This window comes from Arachis stenosperma, chromosome 9 (assembly GCF_014773155.1).
Source record: "Arachis stenosperma cultivar V10309 chromosome 9, arast.V10309.gnm1.PFL2, whole genome shotgun sequence".
Taxonomy (NCBI): Eukaryota; Viridiplantae; Streptophyta; class Magnoliopsida; order Fabales; family Fabaceae; genus Arachis; species Arachis stenosperma.
Window position 1 is genome coordinate 10,007,492 of NC_080385.1, and position 21,457 is coordinate 10,028,948.

The 21,457-nt window shown below is 36.0% G+C and overlaps 3 protein-coding genes across 4 annotated transcripts; 1 reads left to right on the plus strand and 2 right to left on the minus strand.

Annotated features, from left to right (window-relative positions):
• Positions 1-654: 654 nt before the first annotated feature.
• LOC130949025 (LEAF RUST 10 DISEASE-RESISTANCE LOCUS RECEPTOR-LIKE PROTEIN KINASE-like 2.5) lies at positions 655-13,127 on the plus strand. Its single transcript, XM_057877862.1, is given in 4 exon segments — positions 655-754; positions 11,929-12,043; positions 12,045-12,178; positions 12,181-13,127. Coding segments are annotated over 4 exon segments (1,296 nt in total).
• A 1,383-nt stretch (positions 13,128-14,510) lies between these two features.
• On the minus strand, positions 14,511-17,391 carry LOC130948643 (uncharacterized). 2 transcript variants are annotated; one of them, XM_057877470.1, is made up of 3 exons: positions 16,238-17,391; positions 15,433-15,468; positions 14,511-15,148 (listed from the first exon to the last, which is right to left on the minus strand). In XM_057877470.1, the coding sequence occupies exons 1-3, from the start codon at positions 16,575-16,577 to the stop codon at positions 15,105-15,107; spliced, it is 420 nt and encodes a 139-aa protein (XP_057733453.1). In that variant the 5' UTR covers positions 16,578-17,391; the 3' UTR covers positions 14,511-15,104. The 2 variants fall into 2 exon arrangements, with proteins under 2 accessions (XP_057733453.1, XP_057733454.1); XM_057877471.1 differs by lacking the exon at positions 15,433-15,468.
• Positions 17,392-19,885: 2,494 nt separating this feature from the next.
• LOC130949026 (uncharacterized) lies at positions 19,886-20,944 on the minus strand. The gene has a single exon (XM_057877863.1). It carries the CDS (start codon positions 20,942-20,944, stop codon positions 19,886-19,888), a length of 1,059 nt encoding a protein of 352 aa, XP_057733846.1.
• Between the last annotated feature and the right edge of the window lie 513 nt (positions 20,945-21,457).

The window sequence follows — 21,457 nt, forward strand, 5'->3', positions numbered from 1 at the left end:
GAATTCAGGCATAAGAGTAATGAACATAGGTTCTGCCAACCCACAAACGAACCGATGAACTTTCATCTATTTTGAATTCATCAAGTACGGAGCACTCTTAGAAAGTATAGTAAACTCTTTAGCATACTCAGTCACTGTCATATTCTCTTATCTTAATCTTTCAAAGGCAATTGCATCTTCTGCTTGTTTGTAAGTTGGATAAAATCGAGCGAGAAATTCTTTAGTGAACTCTTCCCAAGAAGGAGGAGGAAGTCCAGTTGCTTCTTTGCTCTCAAGAAGAGACTCATACCAATATCTTGCTGAACCACGCAAGTTGTAAGATACTAACTCAACAGCCAATTCCTTGGTGCACTTGAGAGCCCGAGTAGCTTTTTTTGCATCCTCTAGATATTGTTGTGGATCTTCATCCAATAAATCTCCATTGAAAGTAGACAAATTCAACTTCAAATACTTCTCAATTGGCAGCTCTTGATCCTCAAACAATTGATGAACTCTATGAGGCTGAGGATTTGGCACATTAGGAAGTCCTACTTCGCCCCTATTTTGATTTATTAGGACCTGTAATACTGCATTAAGAGTTTGATTCATTTTCCTCAATTCAGCCGCTAAATCTGCTTGAGCCACTCCTACTGCGGGGTTTACTTGAACTTCCTCATGGGGTATCCCTTCTCTGCGCCTATCAGCTATCCTTTAGCTCCTTGGTCTTTGTTGAAGTGCTCCAAGTGGCAGAAAAACTACCCTATTGGATTCAGCAGTATCAGGATCATGAATAGCTCCACCACATCTTTTCTTAGGTGGCATCTTCCACCTATTGAGTAAGTAAGATGATTGAATCATAAACGACATATGTATATTAGGTTGAAAGACAATATGACAGACAAAAAGAGTTATGAGAACAAAAGATTGAAGACAACTTCCTATAGGCCTCTAGTAACATCACACTTTGTGAAAATAGGCCGGCTTTCATTTGCACAATTATGATCTTACTAAAGGACACTTGCTCCATATTATACAGGAAAACCTAAGCCTCTGATACCACTTTGTCATGGCCTGAACCAAGCCATGACTGGCACTCAAGAGACAAGTCCCTTAGCACACCAAACGACCAAATTTAAAAAAAAATGACAGAATCTCCTCTATTCCTAGGACCTTACCAACATAAATATTATCTTCCTGTATCAGCAATAAACATCCATTTCCAAAAGATAACAACAATAACATATTCCAATCATATCCACAACCAAACATGTCAAAATACGCATCATATATATTAAGCTGATAACTAAAGTATATAGTTAAATCTATAAGTCTTACATAACCAAATCATAATTATTATCTAAACAGTTCGAGATTCAAAATAACATAACTCACACGAGAATCCTGCCTGTGGCATATGGAGCATTAACATAATCTAGATTTTGAACAAAGGTTACGTTACATAATTACTTAGCCCTTGGAAAGAAGAAGGCCTCACCGAAATGACTAAGATCTACTGAGGGGCTGGTGGAATGGAACCTAGAATGACTCCTAAAAATATGGGAATATAATAGGGTTTGTTTTGCAACTTAGTGAGCAAACATTACATTTATAACCCACACGAGACAATATAAGTTTTACCATAAAAATTATATTTCTTTCCAAAAATGGAGAATTCATATTAATTAATTATGCAAATAAATAGATAAATAATTAAGGAGAATGAACTGAAATGGGAGTTCTCATTTCAAAAGTCAAATCAAATCGAATATTACACACTTAGGGCGGCTCTACCTCTAATGTACCCATACGGTATAACAGATCCAACGTGTGGCCTGTACGTTAGGCTAGCAACTCCCCTGCTAGCTGAGGTCTGAGCCAGATGCATCTAGGTTAATGTCATAACCGCCGTTAACTACAATTTTCTACAGAGTTGGTTGACGAAATTATGATCTATGTTCTTTATACTTTAAGGATGTTTACTCTTAGGGCACTGTTTATTTTCTTTATTGGAATTCACAACTCCATTCAACTAACCAGCAAGTGTACTGGGTCGTCCAAGTAATAACCTTACGTGAGTAAGGGTCGAATCCACAGAGATTGTTGGTATGAAGCAAGCTATGGTCACCTTGCAAATCTCAGTTAGGCAGATTAAAAAGGTAATTGTGATTATTGGATTGTAAATAAAAAGGAATAATAAAAGAGATAGAAATACTTATGCAGATTCATTGGTAGGAATTTCAGATAAGTGCATGAAGATGCAGCATGGCTCAAGGACGCCTGCTATCCCATTGCTTCTACTCAATCCTTCTTACTCCTTTCCATGGCAAGCTTTGTATAGGGGTTCACCATCAACTGTGGCTACTTTCATCCTCACGGGGAAATATCCTATGCGGCTGTCACTCGCACAGCTAACCAGTCTGGAGGCATCACCCATGGTTGATAACTACATCCCATCCTCGCAGTGAAAACTAATGCTCACGCACTCTGTCACAGTACGGCTAATCACCGGTTGGTTCCCTCCCCTACTGGAATAGAATCCCTCTTTTGCGTCTGTCACTAACGCCCAGCAGGTTACAGGTTTGAAGTACGTCACAGTCATTCATTACCGGAATCCTACTCGGAACACCACAGACAAGGTTGGACTTTCCGGATTCCCAGGATCCTACTCGGAATACCACAGACAAGGTGAGACTTTCCGGATCCTCATAAATGCCGCCATCTATCTAGCTTATACCACGAAGATTCTGTTGGGGAATCTAAGAGATACACATTCAAGCCTTGTTGCATGTAGAACGGAAGTGGTTGTCAATCACGCGCGTTCATCAGTGAGAATAGTGATGAGGGTTATCTAACTCATCACATTCATCATGTTCTTGGGTACAAATGAATATCTTGGAATAAGAATAAGATAGAGATTTGGATAAAAGAAAATAGAACTTCATTAATCTTTGAGGTACAGCAGAGCTCCACACCCTTAATCTATGGTGTGCAGAAACTCCACCGTTGAAAATACATAAGTGAAAGAGGTCCAGGCATGGCCAAATGGCCAGCCCCCTAAAACGTGATCACAGGATTCAAAAAATACAATCCAGGATGTCTAATACAATAGATAGATGTCCTATATATACTAGACTAGCTACTAGGGTTTACATGAGTAAGTAATTGATGCATAAATTCACTTCCGGGGCCCACTTGGTGTGTGCTTGGGCTGAGCTTGATCAATACACGAGCTAAGGCTTCTCTTGGAGTTGAATTTCGAGTTATGATGTGTTTTGGGCGTTCAACTCCGGATCATGACGTTTTTCTGGCGTTTAACTCCAGAAAGGAGCGTGTACTTGGCGTTCAACGCCAAGTTGCGTCGTCATTCTTCGAATAAAGTATGGACTATTATATATTGCTGGAAAGCCCTGGATGTCTACTTTCCAAAGCCGTTGAGAGCGCGCCATTTGGAGGTCTGTAGCTCCAGAAAATCCATTTCGAGTGCAGGGAGGTCAGATTCCAACAGCATCAGCAGTCCTTTTGTCAGCCTTTTTCAGAGTTTTGCTCAAATCCCTCAATTTCAGTCAGAATTTACCTGAAATCACAGAAAAACACACAAACTCATAGTAAAGTCCAGAAATGTGAATTTAACATAAAAACTAAGGAAAACATCCCTAAAAGTAGCTCAAACTTACTAAAAACTATATAAAAACAATGCCAAAAAGCGTATAAATTATCCGCTCATCACAACACCAAACTTAAATTGTTGCTTGTCCCCAAGCAACTGAAAATCAAATAGGATAAAAAGAAGAGAATATACTATAAGGTCCAAAATATCAATGAATATTAATTTAATTACATGAGCGGGACTTGTAGCTTTTTACTTCTGAACAGTTTTGGCATCTCACTTTTTCCTTTATAGTTTAGAGGTATTGGCGTCTCTGGGGGAACTTAGAATTTGGGATAGTGTTATTGACTTTCTTAGTTAAGCATGTTGATTCTTGAACACAGCTACTTATGAGTCTTGGCTGTGGCCCTAAGCACTTTGTCTTCCAGTATTACCACCGGATACACAAATGCCACAGACACATAACTGGGTGAACCTTTTCAGATTGTGACTTAGCTTTGCTAAAGTCCCCAGTTAGTGGTGTCCAGAGCTCTTAAGCACACTCTTTAGCTTTAGATCACGACTTTAACCATTCAGTCTCAAGCTTTTCACTTGGACCTTCATGACACAAGCACATGGTTAGGGACAGCTTGATTTAGCCGCTTAGGCCTGGATTTATTTTCCTTGGGCCCTCCTATCCAGTGATGCTCAAAGCCTTGGATCCTTGCTTTAAAATTTTCGCTATTTTTTTTTCACTGCTTTTTCTTGCTTCAAGAATCACTTTCATGATGTTTTTCAGATCATCAATAACATTTCTCTTTGTTCATCATTCTTTCAAGAGCCAACAATTTAAACACTCATAAACAACAATATCCAAAGACATATGCACTGTTCATTCATTCATTCAGAAAACAAAAGCATTGTCACCACATCAATATAATTAAACTAAATTCAATAATAATTTCGAAAATTATGTACTTCTTGTTCTTTTGAATTAAAACATTTTTCTTTTAAGAGAGGTGAAGGACTAATGGATTTTATTCATAGCTTTAAGGCATGGTTACATACTAATGATCATGAAGACACAAAACATAGATAAACACAATAATTAAAAACCGAAAACAGACAGAAAATCAAGAACAAGGAATGAATCCACCTCTAGTGGCGTCTTCTTCTTGAAGGACCACTGATGTTCTTCAACTCTTCTATGTCCCTTCCTTGCCTTTGTTGCTCCTCCCTCATTGCTCTTTGATCTTCTCTTATTTCTTGGAGAGTGAGGGCGTGTTCATGGTGTTCCACCCTTAGTTGTTCCACATTATGGCTCAAATCCTCTAAAGAGGTACTGAGTTGCTCCCAATAGTTGTTGGGAGGAAAGTGCATTCCATGAGGCATTTGTTGATGATGAACTTCCTCATGTTCTCCTTGGGGGCCGTGAGGAACTTCCCTTGTTTGCTCCATCCTTTTCTTGGTGATGGGCTTGTCTTCTTCAATGGAGACATCTCCATCTATGATAACTCCGGCTGAATAACATAGATGGCATATGAGGTGGGGGAAGGCTAGCCGTGCTATGTATGAAGGCTTGTCAGCTATTTTGTAGAGTTCATTGGATATGACTTCATGAACCTCTACTTCCTCTCCAATCATGATGCTATGAATCATGATGGCCCGATCCACAGTAACTTCAGATCGGTTGCTTGTAGGGATGATGGATCTTTGGATGAACTCCAACCATCCTCTAGCTACAGGCTTGAGGTCCAGTCTTCTTAGTTGGACCGGTTTGCCTTTGGAGTATACTCTCCATTGGGCGCCTTCCACACAAATGTCCATTAGGACTTGGTCCAACCTTTGATCAAAGTTGACCCTTCTAGTGTAGGGGTGTTCATCACCTTGCATCATAGGCAAATGAAACGCCAACCTCACATTTTCCGGACTAAAATCCAAGTATTTCCCCCTAACCATTGTGAGATAATTCTTTGGATTCGGGTTCATACTTTGATCATGGTTTCTAGTGATCCATGCATTGGCATAGAATTCTTGAACCATTAAAATTCCAACTTGTTGTATGGGGTTGGCTATGACTTCCCAACCTCTTCTTTGAACTTCATGTCGGATTTCCGGATACTCATTCTTCTTGAGTTTAAAAGGGACCTCATGGATCACTTTTTTCTTTGCCACAACATCATAGAAGTGGTCTTGGTGGCTCTTGGAGATGAATCTCTCCTTCTCCCATGACTCGGAGGTGGAAGCTTTTGCCTTCCCTTTCCCTTTCTTTGAGGAAACTCCGGCCTTAGGTGCCATTGGTAATGGAAACACAAAAAAAAAAGCTTATGCTTTTACCACACCAAACTTAAAATTTGCTCGTCCTCGAGCAAGAAAGAAAAGAATAGTAGTAGAAGAAGAAGAGAATATGTGAGAGAAGGGGAGAAGTAGTTTCGGCTATATGGGAGAGGAAGGTGTTTGTGTTGTGTGAAAATGATGAAAAATGGAAGGGTATTTATAGGGAGAGGGGAGGGTATAGGTTCAGCCAATTTGGGTGGGAATGGGTGGGAAATTGAATTTGAATGTTATGAGGGTAGGTGGGGTTTATGGGGAAGAGGAGGTTGATGTGAATGGTGAATGGGGTAATTGGGAAGAGGAATTGAGGTGATTGGTGAAGGTTTTTGGGAAGTGTGACATTGAAAATGAGATTTGGATTAGGAGAGTGTGATTAGGATTAAAAGAAAAGGTAGGTGGGGATCCTGTGGGGTCCACAGATCCTGAGGTGGGGATCCTGTGGGGTCCACAGATCCTGAGGTGAAAAGAAATACCATTCCTTCACCATATAGGCATGTAACATGCCTTCATGCATCATCCTGGCGTTCAAACGCCCATTGGTGCATGTTCTGGGCGTTAAACGCCCATGTAATGCATGTTTCTGGCGTTGAACGCCAGTTTCATGCTTGTTTCTGGCGTTCAGCGCCAGTTTGTCCTCTGTGTGCGCATCCTGGCATTTAACGCCAGGTTGTTGCTTGTTTCAGGCGTTCAGCGCCAGAATGGTGCTCTGTTCTGGCGTTGAACGCCAGCCAGATGCATCTTCTGGGCGTTGAACGCCAGCCCGTGCGTCCTCCAGGGTGAAATTTTTTTTTTCTTCTGTTTTTGACTCTGTTTTTTAATTTTTTTTTTATTTTTTTCGTGACTCCTCATGATCATGTACCTAATTAAACATAAAAATAACAAAGAAATAAAATAGAATAAAATTAGATAAATAAAATTGGGTTGCCTCCCAACAAGCGCTTCTTTAATGTCAATAGCTTGACAGTGGTTCTCATGGAACCACAAGGTGATCAGGTCAATTTAAGTGTGGTATTCCCAACACCAAACTTAGAGTTTGGATATGGGGTTTGAACACCAAACTTAGAGTTTGGTTGTGGCCTCACAACACCAAACTTAGAGTTTGACTGTGTGAGTTCTTTTTGACTCTGAACTGAGAGAAGCTCTTCATGCTTACTCTCTTTTGTCACAGAGGGATGGCCATGTGCCTTAAACACAAGGTAGTCCCCATTCAATTGAAGGACTAACTCACCTCTGTTGACATCTATCACAGCTCCTGCTGTGGCTAGGAAAGGTCTTCCTAGGATGATGCATTCATCATCTTCCTTCCTAGTGTCTAGGATTATGAAATCAGTAGGGATGTAAAGGCCTTCAACTTTTACTAGCACGTCCTCTACTATTCCATAAGCTTGTCTTATGGACTTGTCTGCCAATTGTAGTGAGAACAAGGCAGGTTGCACCTCAATGATCCCCAGCTTCTCCATTACAGAGAGTGGCATAAGATTTATCCCTGACCCAAGATCACATAGAGCTTTTTCAAAGCTCATGGTGCCAATGGTGCAAGGTATTATAAACTTGCCAGGATCTTGTCTCTTTTGAGGTAGAGTTCTCTGAATCCAAGTATCTAGTTCACTAATGAGCAAGGGAGGTTCTCTTTCCCAAGTCTCATTACCAAACAGCTTGGCATTCAGCTTCATGATAGCTCCTAAATATAGAGCAGCTTGCTCTCCAGTCACATCTTCATCCTCTTCAGAGGAAGAATATTCTTCAGAGCTCATGAATGGCAGAAGGAGATTTAATGGAATCTCTATGGTCTCTAGATGAGCCTCAGGTTCCTCTGGATCCTTAATAGGAAACTCCTTCTTGCTTGAGGAACGTCCCAGGAGGTCTTCCTCACTGGGATTTTCGTCCTCCTCCTCCCTTGTGCATTCGGCCACTTTGATCACATCAATGGCCTTGCACTCTCCTTTTGGATTTTTTCCTGTATTGCTTGGGAGAGTACTGGGAGGAGTTTTAATTACTTTCTTACTCAGCTGGCCCACTTGTGCCTCCAGATTTCTAATGGAGGATCTTGTTTCATTCATGAAACTAAAAGTGGCCTTTGACAGATCAGCGACTATATTAGCTAAATTAGAATTATTTTGTTCAGGATTCTCTGTCTGTTGCTGAGAAGATGATGGATATGGCTTACTATTATTCAGCCTGTTGCGTCCACCATTGTTAAAACCTTGTTGAGGTTTTTGTTGATCCTTCCATGAGAAATTTGGATGATTTCTCCATGATGAGTTATAGGTGTTTCCATAAGGTTCACCTAAGTAATTAACCTCTGCCATGGCAGGGTTTTCAGGATCATAAGCTTCTTCAGAAGCTGCCTCTCTATTACTGTTGGATGCATGTTGCAATCCATTCAGATTTTGAGAGATCATGTTGACCTGTTGTGTCAACACTTTGTTCTGAGCCAGTATGGCATTCAGAGCATCAATTTCAAGAACTCCTTTCTTTTGAGGTACCCCATTGTTCACGGAATTCCTCTCAGAAGTATACATGAACTGGTTGTTTGCAACCATGTCAATGAGTTCTTGAGCCTCTTCAGGCGTTTTCTTCAGGTGAATAGATCCACCTGCAGAATGATCCAATGACATTTTCGAAAATTCAGAGAGACCATAATAGAATATATCTAATATGGTCCATTCTGAAAACATGTCAGATGGACATCTTTTAGTCAGCTGCTTGTATCTTTCCCAAGCTTCATAGAGGGATTCACCATCTTTTTGTTTGAAGGTTTGAACATCCACTCTCAGCTTGCTCAGCTTTTGAGGAGGAAAGAACTTATCTAAGAATGCAGTGACAAGCTTATCCCATGAGTCCAGGCTATCCTTGGGTTGTGAATCCAACCATACTCTAGCTCTGTCTCTTACAGCAAAAGGGAAAAGCATGAGTCTGTAGACTTCAGGATCAACTCCATTCGTCTTTACAGTCTCACAGATCTGCAAGAATTCAGTTAAAAACTGATAAGGATCTTCAGATGGAAGTCCATAAAACTTGCAGTTTTGTTGCATTAAAGCAACTAGTTGAGGCTTAAGCTCAAAGTTATTGGCTCCAATGGCAGGAATGGAGATGCTTCTTCCATCAAACTTGGACGTTGGCTTAGTGAAGTCACCAAGCATTCTCCTTGCATTATTATTATTATTTTCGGCCATCTCCTTCTCTTGTTCGAAATTTTCTAGAAGGGCTCTTCTGGATTGTTGTGATTTAGCTTCTCTTAATTTTCTCTTCAGAGTCCTTTCAGGTTCTGGATCAATTTCAACAAGAGTGCCTTTATCCTTGTTCCTGCTCATATGAAAGAGAAGAAAACAAGAAAAGAAAAAGGGATCCTCTATGTCACAGTATAGAGATTCCTTTATGTTAGTAGAAAAAGAAGGGGGTAGAAGAATGAAGAAGGGGGTTCGGATTTTTGGATGGAGATAGGTGAAGAGAAGTGTTAATAATTAAATAATTAAATAGAAGAAGAAAGGAGAAGAGAAATTTCGAAAATAATTTTTGAAAAGGGGTTAGTGATGTGTTTTGGTCAATACACGAGCTAAGGCTTCTCTTGGAGTTGAATTTCGAGTTATGATGTGTTTTGGGCGTTCAACTCCGGATCATGACGTTTTTCTGGCGTTTAACTCCAGAAAGGAGCGTGTACTTGGCGTTCAACGCCAAGTTGCGTCGTCATTCTTCAAATAAAGTATGGACTATTATATATTGCTGGAAAGCTCTGGATGTCTACTTTCCAACGCCGTTGAGAGCGCGCCATTTGGAGGTCTGTAGCTCCAGAAAATCCATTTCGAGTGCAGGGAGGTCAGATTCCAACAGCATCAGCAGTCCTTTTGTCAGCCTTTTTCAGAGTTTTGCTCAAATCCCTCAATTTCAGTCAGAATTTACCTGAAATCACAGAAAAACACACAAACTCATAGTAAAGTCCAGAAATGTGAATTTAACATAAAAACTAAGGAAAACATCCCTAAAAGTAGCTCAAACTTACCAAAAACTATATAAAAACAATGCCAAAAAGCGTATAAATTATCCGCTCATCAAGAGTCTCCCAAACCAATCCAAACCAAATCACTTATAAAAATCTCTAATGATTATAACATATTACTAAATTTCATAGTAAATCAAATATACATAGGAATGCATATTAAAATTTAATTAAAATTCAATAAAGTCAAATAAGAAAATATGTATGTTTTACAAAATATATAAATATCGTCTCGTGTGTATTTTTATAAAATTATAAGTTTCAGAAATCAATATTTATTTCAAAAACTCAAAAATCACAATAATCAAATATTTTCAAACTCCAAAAATAATTATTCAATTTAAATATTGATAATAATAAATTTAAAAACAATTATAGACATAATATCCACTCACAACTTGATTCCAAAGAACCAAAAGCAACTCTGAGCGTGTCAACGAGCTACCAAATGATGTCCAACAACTCTACAACTCTAAAAATATGACAATAATGATATTTGTGAGTTATTAATGTTGTCAATTAACATAATCTTACTCACTTTGATAAAAGCCTCAAATTTTCTAACCCAATAACCCTAATTTCGGATTTTGCTATACCTACAAGTATAGAGATGATAAAAATTTGAGATATAGCTAATTATTGAGTCAAAGAGTTACCTTGAAGTCTCAATAATAACCGGAACTCAAAAGTTGAATACTTTCTTCACTCATTAAGTTGAAACTCCATGATTTAGAGTTGTGATAAATGAAATTTGAATGAATAAAATAGAGTAGAGAAAGAGAAGGAAGTAAAATGAAAGAAGTGGGTTTAATGATAGTGTATGATTGCAAGAAGAAGAAGTGGAAAGATGGAAATGATAAAGAAGAAGAGAAGTGGAAGAGAGAAGAAATGAAATTGAAAAGAGAAAAAAAGGATTTCCGGAGGAAGAAATAATTCGAGTTAGGGAGGGGTGAGTCAGGTAACTCACTAAATCCCTCCTTTTTTTTTCTCTTCGGTTATAATAAAATCCTAATTTTTTATTTGAGTATTGGACATTTTTATTATGATAAATTCTAGAATTCATATCTATAGTGGCTATACAAGTATGGTTAAAACCTTAAAATTAAAGTCAGATTTTTTTAACACTTAAGTAACACCCTTTTAGCAACACTTTTAAAAAGTGTTGTTAAATAATAAAAAAATAACTTTAATTTTAACAACACTTTTTAAATTACATAATCACAATAACATAAATATATTAGAATGTATCTTTTAATATTTCTAATTTTGAATGTTTTTTTTATTATGAATTGTTTAGCTACTATTTTATTGGCTAAAAATTGGTGTTTATTAATACTTTTCCTTTTATTTTTATGAAACAAGAAATTTTTATTTATCTTATCTCGGCACTACAATAACATAATTTTGGTAGTAAATTAGTAATAACATAATGATCACTAAATATTTTATTTAATTTATGTTTTTACAGTAGTTATATATTTGTCGTTATTATCTTATATTTATTAAATTAGAAAAATTATGTATAAAAAAAAGAATTTTAATGCAAGATAATTTAGATATTTTAAATGGCACAAATAAAAATTCTGATAATTCTTTTATAGTTTCCTTAGCAAGTATTCTTCTTTGCACTTTCTTCATGTCCACATTCTTATGGCTAATGCATCTTTCTTTCTTCATATAACATTTGGTGAAAGCACACACTCAAATATTTGAAATTAAAGTTTAAATTTTGGTATAAGAAAGGTTACTTGTACCACTTTCTGGTATAGTTCCTTGACAGGCTTAACTTTTGTTAATCAAACCACATGAGTCATGTGAAATCACATAGCTCCCCTTGAAGCTTCATACAGGGTGTGATTTCACGCACGAACCAACCCTTCTGTCAATTACATGCCAGCATCACAACTTTCTTAGGGAAGATCCTAGAAGCATATAGTTCTTAGTTTGGTTCTGTTTATCTAGAATATTTATAGAAAATCAAATCATATTAAATGTTTCTTAACCATTAATTCTCTGAAGCTACTTGTATCAGGTTCAGGTGTAACAATTACAGCAATTGCAGTTGTCCGACTGTTGGTTAGTTGTTTTACGTGTAAGTTGTTAAGGATAAAGAGTAATCGAGATATTGAGACCTTCTTAAAAAATCAGAGTCTTGACTCTAAAGAGATATAAATTCTCGGATGCGAAGAAAATGACCAACTCTTTCAAAGTTAAGCTAGGACAAGGTGGTTATGGTGCTGTGTACAAGGGAAAGTTATGCAATGGTTCTGATGTTGCCGTCAAATTTTGAATCAATCCAAAGGAAATGGTGAAGATTTTATTAACGAGGTAGCTAGCATTAGTAGAACTTCTCATGCTAATGTTGTCACCCTTCTTGGATTTTGCTTAGATGGTCACAAAAAAGTTCTTATCTATGAGTTTATGTCTAATGGTTCACTTGACAAGTTTATTTACAAAAAAGAACCTAAAAATACTCCACTCTTGAGTTGGGATAATTTGTATCAAATTTCCATAGGGATTGCTAGAGGATTGGAGTATTTGCATAGAGGATGCAACATTCGAATTTTACATTTTGACATAAAACCACATAACATCCTTTTGGATGAAAACTTCTGTCCTAAGATTTCAGATTTCGGACTAGCAAAGCTTTGTCCTAGAAAAGAAAGTCATATTTCCATGTCTGAAACCAGAGAAACAATAGGGTATATAGCCCCAGAAGTGTGGAACAGACATTTTGATAGAGTTTCACATAAATCTGATGTTTATAGCTATGGAATGATGCTTCTAGAAATGGTAGGAAAGAAGGAGAAGAACATAATTGCAGAGACAAGTCAAACAAGCGAGATGTACTTCCCTGATTGGATATACAAAAGTCTTGAACAAGGCACTCAGGTAGGACCTAACGACGAAGAGTTATCAATGGAGGAATATGATGTTGTTAAGAAAATGACAGTGGTGGGTTTATGGTGCATTCAACCAATTCCAAGTGATAGACCAACAATGAGTAAAGTTGTAGAAATGTTGGAAGGCAGTATGAATTCCCTGGAAATTCCACTAAGAGGTCTGTCTTCTCCAATAAGAGTGGTGATAGAATCTTCTACGGTTGTACCGTTGGTAGAATCTTCTTCTATTGTATCGGTTGTAGAATCTTCTACTGGTGTAGAATCTTCTATTGTATCAAACACACATTATAACCTGAATGTTTTCACTGAAAACAAAAATGTCAGCTAGTGAAAGACTAAGATTAGCAAGAACTTGATCCTACTAAGGCAAGTTATTTCTGAAGCTTCATTTTTTTTTCCAGTTTTTGTTATTGATGTCAGAGATTCTAAATCTATACTGTACCCATTTGATCAAGCAATAGTTGTGCTTTTGCCTCTCACCATTAATTGTTGGCATCTTTTTTACTCTCTCATGGTAAAGTAAAGCCTCTTCGTCAAGCTTCGATCTTACGTTTTGGTTCTTGATGGATAGCGGCATAGGGCTCCTAAATCAGACTTCCTAAGAATATTAAGTGTTGCAATAGAAGGTGCTCAAGGATATGTTGCCAATTGAAACAAAGAATTGCCATTTTGATCAATTGAATACGATGAGTACTAGTAACGAGTGTTTACAAAGAAACTTCGATTTAATTGGACAAAACTAATCAACTAAAGAAAGGTTGTAAAAAAGCCACAACCAGCTATGTTTATTAATTCTTCTATTTTTTTTATTTTTTTTTAATTTATGCTGCAAGTGCCTGTTGTTTCACTATAGGTGTTAAGTGGAAATTAATTTAGAAAGAGTACTTGCATTGCTTGTTGTTAAGACTTCTTTTGTTTTCCTTTTGGTGACAATGTTCTAAGATTTGAAACTTTTTGATATTTCAGAATCTCATTGATTGACTAGTGGTTGAATTTCTGTTTAAAAAATTTCCTATTAATTTTAACAATAACTGATTAGGAAGGATGGGAGACATGGCGTTGTACTTATAGTGTTTTATTAGTATTCTACCTAACTCGACTACTCGAGCAAAATTGCTTTACTGTGGTTTAAGCCAAAAGAATTAACCATCATCAAGTAATCAATTTTTATATTATATTGTATTGTTTATCTCAAGCTAAGAATGCTACTTTATATTATCGGGTCGTTGAGGAGTGTTGCTAGTCGCCAACCTTGATTAGTAAATTTAGTATGACTAATTTACTACCCGTTTAGTATTGAACCTATGGGGTCACACACTAAAGTGTTCTAATCTTTGCTATAAAATTATTTAATTATTATTTTAATTTGATCAAATAAATAATTATATTAATTCAGATAGAATATTATTATATTTTTTGCTAGCATCAAGAATATAATAATAGTATGATAATTGAGAAATCAAATGAGATTTGAGAATAATTAATTATTCTATTTCTAAATTTGAATTCTAAATTTGGATGAGATCCTAATTGATTCTATTTCAAATTGAGTTATGATATGATTCATAAATTTGAAGGATTCAGATTTAGAATTTTAAGATATGATTTAAATTTAAAATCAGTAACAAATCTCATACTATATATATGTATACCAAGAGTAGAGGAATGTGACGGAAATAAGAATAACAAGAGTTTTATTCCTTTACCTCTACACACATAAACGTATGTGAGCCTGATTCCTTAACAAAAGTTTTCATCCAAAAGAATATTATATGACTTTATGTCAAAATGTAAAATAAGAATGTTGCATCCTCTATGCAAATACTCCAATCCTCTAGCAATCCCTATCAAAATTTGATACAAATTATCCCAACTCAAGAGTGGTGTATTGTTAGGGTTCTTTTTGTAAATAAAATTGTCAAGGGAACCATTGGACATAAATTCATAGATGAGAACTTTCTTGTGACCTTCTAAGCAAAATCCAAGAGGGGCGACAACGTTAACATGAGCAGTTCTACTAATGCTAGCTACCTCGTTAATAAATTCTTCACCATTTCCTTTGGATGGATTCAAGATTTTGACTGCCACATTGAAATCATTGGATAACTTTCCCTTGTATATATACAACACCAAAACCACCTTGTCCTAGTTTAACTTTGAAGGAGTTGGTCATTTTCTTCACATCAGAGAATTTATATCTTTTTATAGTTAACACTCCATGATTTTTTAAGAAAGTTTCAATATCTTGGTTACTCTTTGTAAAGCAGTATTTTTCTCGTGATGCTGGTGACATGTAGGTAAAATATCAAATACTCAACAATCCTGCAATTACTGCAGCTGCTGTAGCACCTGTTAATTAGCAAAATATTAAAGAATCAGAGGAACATCTAATATGCTTTTAGTTTCTATAAACTTTTGTTATGAAAGAAAAAAAAGTGTTGTAAAGGATATAAAAATTTAAATTTTTTTTCATACTTAACAAAAAGAAAAAAATGGTCTTAAGCCTTAGCACTTGTTTATCCATTGAATAAACACGATTATTCACTGAAGAGTTGATGATTTCTATATATTCTGGCCAATATAATACGAAACATCATAAGGAAAATATGAAAGGAAAGCCTTGGATGTATTACCAATAATGACTTTCTTTTGCCAGGTCCAGCCATTACCTGCAACAGTAACAGTGAGCCCCAGAGCAGAATTAAGTTCAATGATTCCAATATTCAAAGCAAAACATTTTGCACATATAATCGCCTATACTTTTAGTCCACACAAGTATATATACAACGCCTTCCTGAGTCCATAAATATACGTATATTACTCGAATGAAGGCTTCTTAAATACTTAAGACTTTCCGTGGCAACTTCATTCTTTGCCCCGTGCAGTTACGATGAAGTTCCTTAGACAGGCTTATATATGGTATAATTATCGTATAATTATTTAGAGATTTCATATTTCTATGGTTTTCACAAATGATGAATCTATCTATCTATCTATCTATCTAAAAGTTAATACTACTCAAAACATTCTATGGCTACAAACTCATGTCTTCCATACTACTCAATTATTGTTAAAATTAATGGGAGAGTAATCTCTAACTAAATTAATTTCCACTTAACATCTATAATGAAACAACAGACACTTCCAGTATAAATAAAAAAAAATTAAAAGAAAAAGGATTGACAATTTGACATACTGTTTTCTCTGTTCTGTTTGAGGATTGGAGGTTTCCTACTCATTACCTAGCACTACATTAGAGGTTTCTACCGCCTGTTGAGGATCCAAAGATGATCCAATGCTTGGGGCAAAAAGGGATCGAATCATAAAATTCTAATCTTTAATCCATGCCCAACTTGGTAAAATGAAGGATGAAAGTTCATGATTAATGTAATAAACTGAATCAGAAAGATATGTGGGGTGGGGACAGTAAAGACATACTCTTTTCTTGAGAACGATAATCGGGACGAGAACCAGGAGGAGGATCAGGAGCAGGAATGAGATGAGAACATGGGAGGGCAATAGATCCATTAGGACAGTAGCAGGTAAATGGATGCGTATCGTTGCTCCCGCAACTTCCTTTACTCTCCACGCATCTCATACAATCTTGAGAATAAGTATAGTTCACCGACACACCTTTACCGAAATATAGAGCAAAAGCATCATCAACTCTGACGCCGTTCACCACAACGGCCTCAGCGGCCACTTGGATAGGATGATGGCAATCCATAAGCTCTTGATGACTTGCCAGCACCTCTTTTTCCGTACCATTATAATACATAACATGACCACCACCACCACCACGACTATCACTACCGCACCCTAGGATATGATAATCCCGATACGGGGAGATGCAATCATAGAATATGGTGATGTTGTGCACTATTTGGTTATAGGTGAATGGAAGGTATTTCAGAGAATAATTGAAATTTATAGAGCAAACATCATGTTCTTCGTCAGGGACTCGCAAGGGCACCAATGTAAAAGTAGTATATAGGGGGTCATCATTTCCCACCACTTTGAAACGTTATGAGTCCGTTTCAATATAAGCGTAATCGATCTCCTCGCCGTATTCACCATTCTCCGTCCCGCATGAAAGCTTGAGTTTTTTGTCGCCGCCACACTGGACTGGTCTGTCTTCCCCCCAGAAAGGGTAGTATAATTTGTATTCGCCACACTCACATGGATGCTTACAGAGGGAGTGATTGGAAGGTGGTGATTGGGAGAGGGATGGTGGCAAAGCGGCTGTCAGCAACAAAGAGATGACGGTCCCTATGCATGCAAGCACCATGGGGAGTTCGCTATGGACGTGCCAATCCATTCTTCAAAAACTCGATACACCTTACAACACTTTTATTTATCTATTTGCACAGTACTGTTTACGCAGGAAGCATTAAGAACACCAGTTATAGGTCTGATGCTGTTGAGTTCTTAGGAAAAATAATGGCCACGGTTCCCATCACTCTCTCTCATTTTTCATTTTCCAGTTCAAGGAGATGTTGAGTGTTGACCACGCCCATGGACAACTACTATACTGTAAGTCATGAGTCATCCACAAACAAAATGGGCTGCATGGTTTAACGACCAATTAGGCAGAGTCAGTCAACCTCGAAACTATCACCCACTTTCCATGTCTTTTTTTCACTCGTTTTCAAGTTTTTTCTTTATTACTTCATTTTTTCGCAATAAATAACTACGTAGTCGGGATATCATTTACTGCTTTTCATACTGCTGCGCTAATACAAAATCAATGATAACAAATATAATGTTTAAGGTGCCTACTACTGTAAAGATGCATTTTTACAGATTTTTGTCTTTTATGGCAAAAAAGCGTGTCACTAAAAAGCGTTGTTTTAAAGAGAAAAGTGTTACCCTTAATCGTTAACTTGGCTCTGATACCAATTTTTATCAATGCAGGTTTTTGAAATATTTTTCTTGGGTTGGGTTTGCATTATTAAAAATTTCTATTTCTTTTAACAAATTTTCTATTTCTCTTGATATGCTTTCTATACAATTTTTACAGAATTGTTCTGCTTCTTCTCTATTTCTTGTGTAAATGTTACTATTCTGTAATCTTACTTCATAATATCTTTTTTGACTTTTTTGAAAATCTAAATCATTTTTTAATTCTTGTATCGTTTGATTTGCTAAACCAGGCATTTTATACTTGTAATTCTTGTTCAGATTCAATTTGTACTTGTTCTAGGGGTTCAACCTGTAGAGGTTGTATTACTTGAATATTTTGAACATGTATTCTTGATTCAAAAGCTTGTAATGCAATCATATTTTGTATGTGAAGATAATGCAATCTTCGAGCACGATAAATTTGTTTATTCTTAATATTTTCTTTTAAATTTTTGACTGATTTTTTAGTTTTAAAACGTTGTATTAATTTTCTTGTTCTAAATATCTTTTTGTTTACCTTCTTGATTTCTGTTTCTAAATCTGAAGATTCAGTTGTCAAATTTCTTATTTTTATAGATATAGCCATTATTCTTGTTTTCATATTCCTTTTAATTGTTTTTAAAGAAATAAGACTTTTTTGAAAATCTTTCATATTAGAATTTCTGCATCTTCTGCCATAGCTTCATTGTTATTTTCTAAAGATTCTATTATTTTTTCTAATTCTTCGACTTCTTTTTTCAGATTGTTATAAGATAATACTAAAGTTTTGAAAGCTCTTTGGTTTATTTCAGAAAACTTTAAATATTTCAAATGATTTTCTCTTTCAAAGAGTTCTTGTTTCTTATCTTGATAAGACACGTATATTTCTTCTTTATTTATCGTCATAATTTATTATTTAAAGTTTCATTCAACTTTTCAATTCTTTTTGTTAATTCCTTTATTTCAGAATCTTTTTCTTCAATTTTTAAATGAGATAGACTTAGAGGGCTGTTAATTTTAGATTCTCTTATTCTAAAACTAGATGATGAAAATGAATTTCTTGACGGTTGTTTTAATAACAAAACTGGGCTTTCAATAGCCTTATTTCTTGGAATTTCTGTTTTTACAAACTTTTGAAATAGTTCATCAACATAAATTCTTTCTTTATCTTTGAAGTCTATACTATGATGACTATTTGTCAGCGCATAATTAATTGCATATGTGATAGAAAATGGTTCATCATTTTGTTCCATTAAATCTATCTTATGGAATTTATAAGCCAGACTTAAGGATCTGCCGAGATTTTCGGTTGATAGAGGAATAGCGTATCCAAAATGAGCATTGAATTTAACATTTACATTTGCCAAGTTACCATGGATTATTCCAATTATTTGATCTCTAGGATTAGTGATTCTTTTATCACAGATTGCCAGACTTATTGGAGAATTAATTCCTTTCATGTATGTGGATTTAACTAAAACTTGAATGGTACTAATATGAATCCATCCAATTTTAGATCTTTTTGTTGATCTTTAATTTTTCCAATTTGTTTATTTACATCTTGTTCATTTATCAGAGCTATTTCAAGTTCTCCATTTGCGGATTGTATTTTTATTGGAGTTTCAATCTGAATTTTTCCATAATATATTATATTTTTTCTATTAAAGATTTCTTTTAGAGGATTTTGTTTATTAAAATTATCGTTAGGTTTAAGATCTAATTCCGTTTTTAAAATAGCTTGTTTTTCATTATCAAGTAAAGCAGTTAGCTTATAGTAATCAGATTCTTCAGTTATTTCTATATCTTCTAAATAATTCATAACTTAAAAAGATTGGGATAAAGATGTACCTTTCTGGAGAATAAACTTCTTTATTTATTGCTATTTTACAATATGTGTTTTGTTCTCCAGAGGGGAGATTTTACAAATTAATTCCAGAGGGGAATATCTTAGAATTATTTTTCTAATGGATCAGACTCCAGAATCGCCTCAGCTACTTCCTCTTCGCCCTCCTGGCCTGTGAGTACTCTAAGCTTCCTGCTTTCTGATTTCTGATCCCCTATCAAATGACTTAGCACTCTATTTATAATGGTTGGGTTTGATGGACAAATCCCATCCTTACCCTTCTTATGACGTCATTACTTACGTCATTGAGCAATAATTCGCACCAACTACATTATTGGTGCCTTGTGACGAAAGCTCTTACATCATTCAACAATAATGTTGATGGATGACTCAGATGTCTCATCCTCTTCTTTTCCCACGTGGGTGGGGTCTTCAGCATTGTTGCTTTCTTCAGACATTTCTGAGGCGCACAGCTGGCACCTATGGTCTTCTTTGTCTTTTAGTAAATGGCATAGATTCCTCCTTATCCCGTCAGGAAGTTTTTCCAGTAATCCAGAAAAGTTGTAAAATGCTGATTCAAAATCCACTAGAAGTCTCATCTCTCTTGATTCAATTTGGTTTTTCTTACTAGAAACAATTAGAGTGTTTCTGCTTTTGTAGTTTATTCTTGTTCTGGATTCTTTGTTTATTTTTTGGGCTCTCTCGAAGACTCTTGCCAATGTACTGGCCAATCTTCCTTCGTCGCTATAAATTGATAGATCTTGAACTTGTTCTATTGGTTGAAAATCTCCTGGGAAGACTGACATGAAAATTACTTGAAATGCTGGGATCAAACATTCTCCTTCATCATTGAAGATTGGCTGACTACTTGTAAATTTTAGAGATATATCCCTTGGTTCTCTTGCATCAATCATATTTTTGAATTTTTTCACTGCATCTATAAAACCTGCAGGAAATTCTTTAATGATATTTAAATTGTCAAAAATTAGGATTGTATCAATTAATCCGTATTGGAAAAACTGATATGTATCAGAGGGTGAAGCCTCTGGGAAGATTACCAGCTTTGTTAGCTGTTCTTTGTTAATGGGATAATATCCCAATATTGCTCTTTTGTCTAGAGTCCAATTTAGAACCAGATTTAAGGTTTCTCTACAGTTTGATCTGCAGACCCTTTTCTTGTCATTTATTTCGGCCCTTGTGGGAATATTTTTCATTAGTCCAGTCCTTTGGGCTTGGGCTGTTCTTTGGATTTGTACTGGAGCTTTTTCTGCTCTTTTTAGAATTTGCTCTGGATGGAGCACTTCATATTCTCTGAGGGATTCTTTTGCGTCTTCTATTGTCAAGAAACCTCCTTTATGAATAGTTTTGGGCTGATGGGTGAATGGTGCTGCTTTAGCCCAATCGTCGTAGACTCCTTTCATTGGGCCATTATAGATGACATAATATTTTTTTCCTGAGTTGATTTTTTAATTATTTCTGCCAAAGTTTTATTTTCAGAAATTTTTTCAATTTTTGGTTGGTCCACCACGCTTAGCTGGCTGAACTCTGATGGTGTTGCCAATATTGGTATTGAAGCAGGTAATGTTGCCTGCTGGGTTACTCTCATGGCTTCCATGGCCTTCTTGATGGATTGAATTTGAGCTCTTAGCTGATGACAGTGATTGCACCTTTCAAGCTCTTGTTCAAGCTTCTGGATTTCTTGATTCATTGTGTTGACAATGAACTCCATTCTCTTGTCAATGTATCTGCAATAATATTTTTATTTCCTTTAATGTACTCGATTTTTATCGGATATTGTAATAGAAACATTTGCCATCTTACCAGACGACCCTGATTATAGTCAGATTGTAAATTATATCTAATAAAACCTGTTAAATAACTTGAGTCTGTTCGTAATGTAAATTCCCTTGGAAGTAGATCAATCCTCCATTTCT

Excerpts from the sequence above, each read along its gene's own strand:
- LOC130948643 (XM_057877470.1), bottom strand. The coding sequence starts at position 16,577 with ATGTATTATAATGGTACGGAAAAAGAGGTGCTGGCAAGTCATCAAGAG. Across the intron at positions 15,469-16,237 it reads TTATCGTTCTCAAGAAAAGA|GTAATGGCTGGACCTGGCAA; the intron begins GTATGTCTTTAC and ends TTACTGTTGCAG. Across the intron at positions 15,149-15,432 it reads GCAAAAGAAAGTCATTATTG|GTGCTACAGCAGCTGCAGTA; the intron begins GTAATACATCCA and ends GCTAATTAACAG.
- LOC130949026 (XM_057877863.1), bottom strand. The coding sequence starts at position 20,944 with ATGAAAGGAGTCTACGACGATTGGGCTAAAGCAGCACCATTCACCCAT.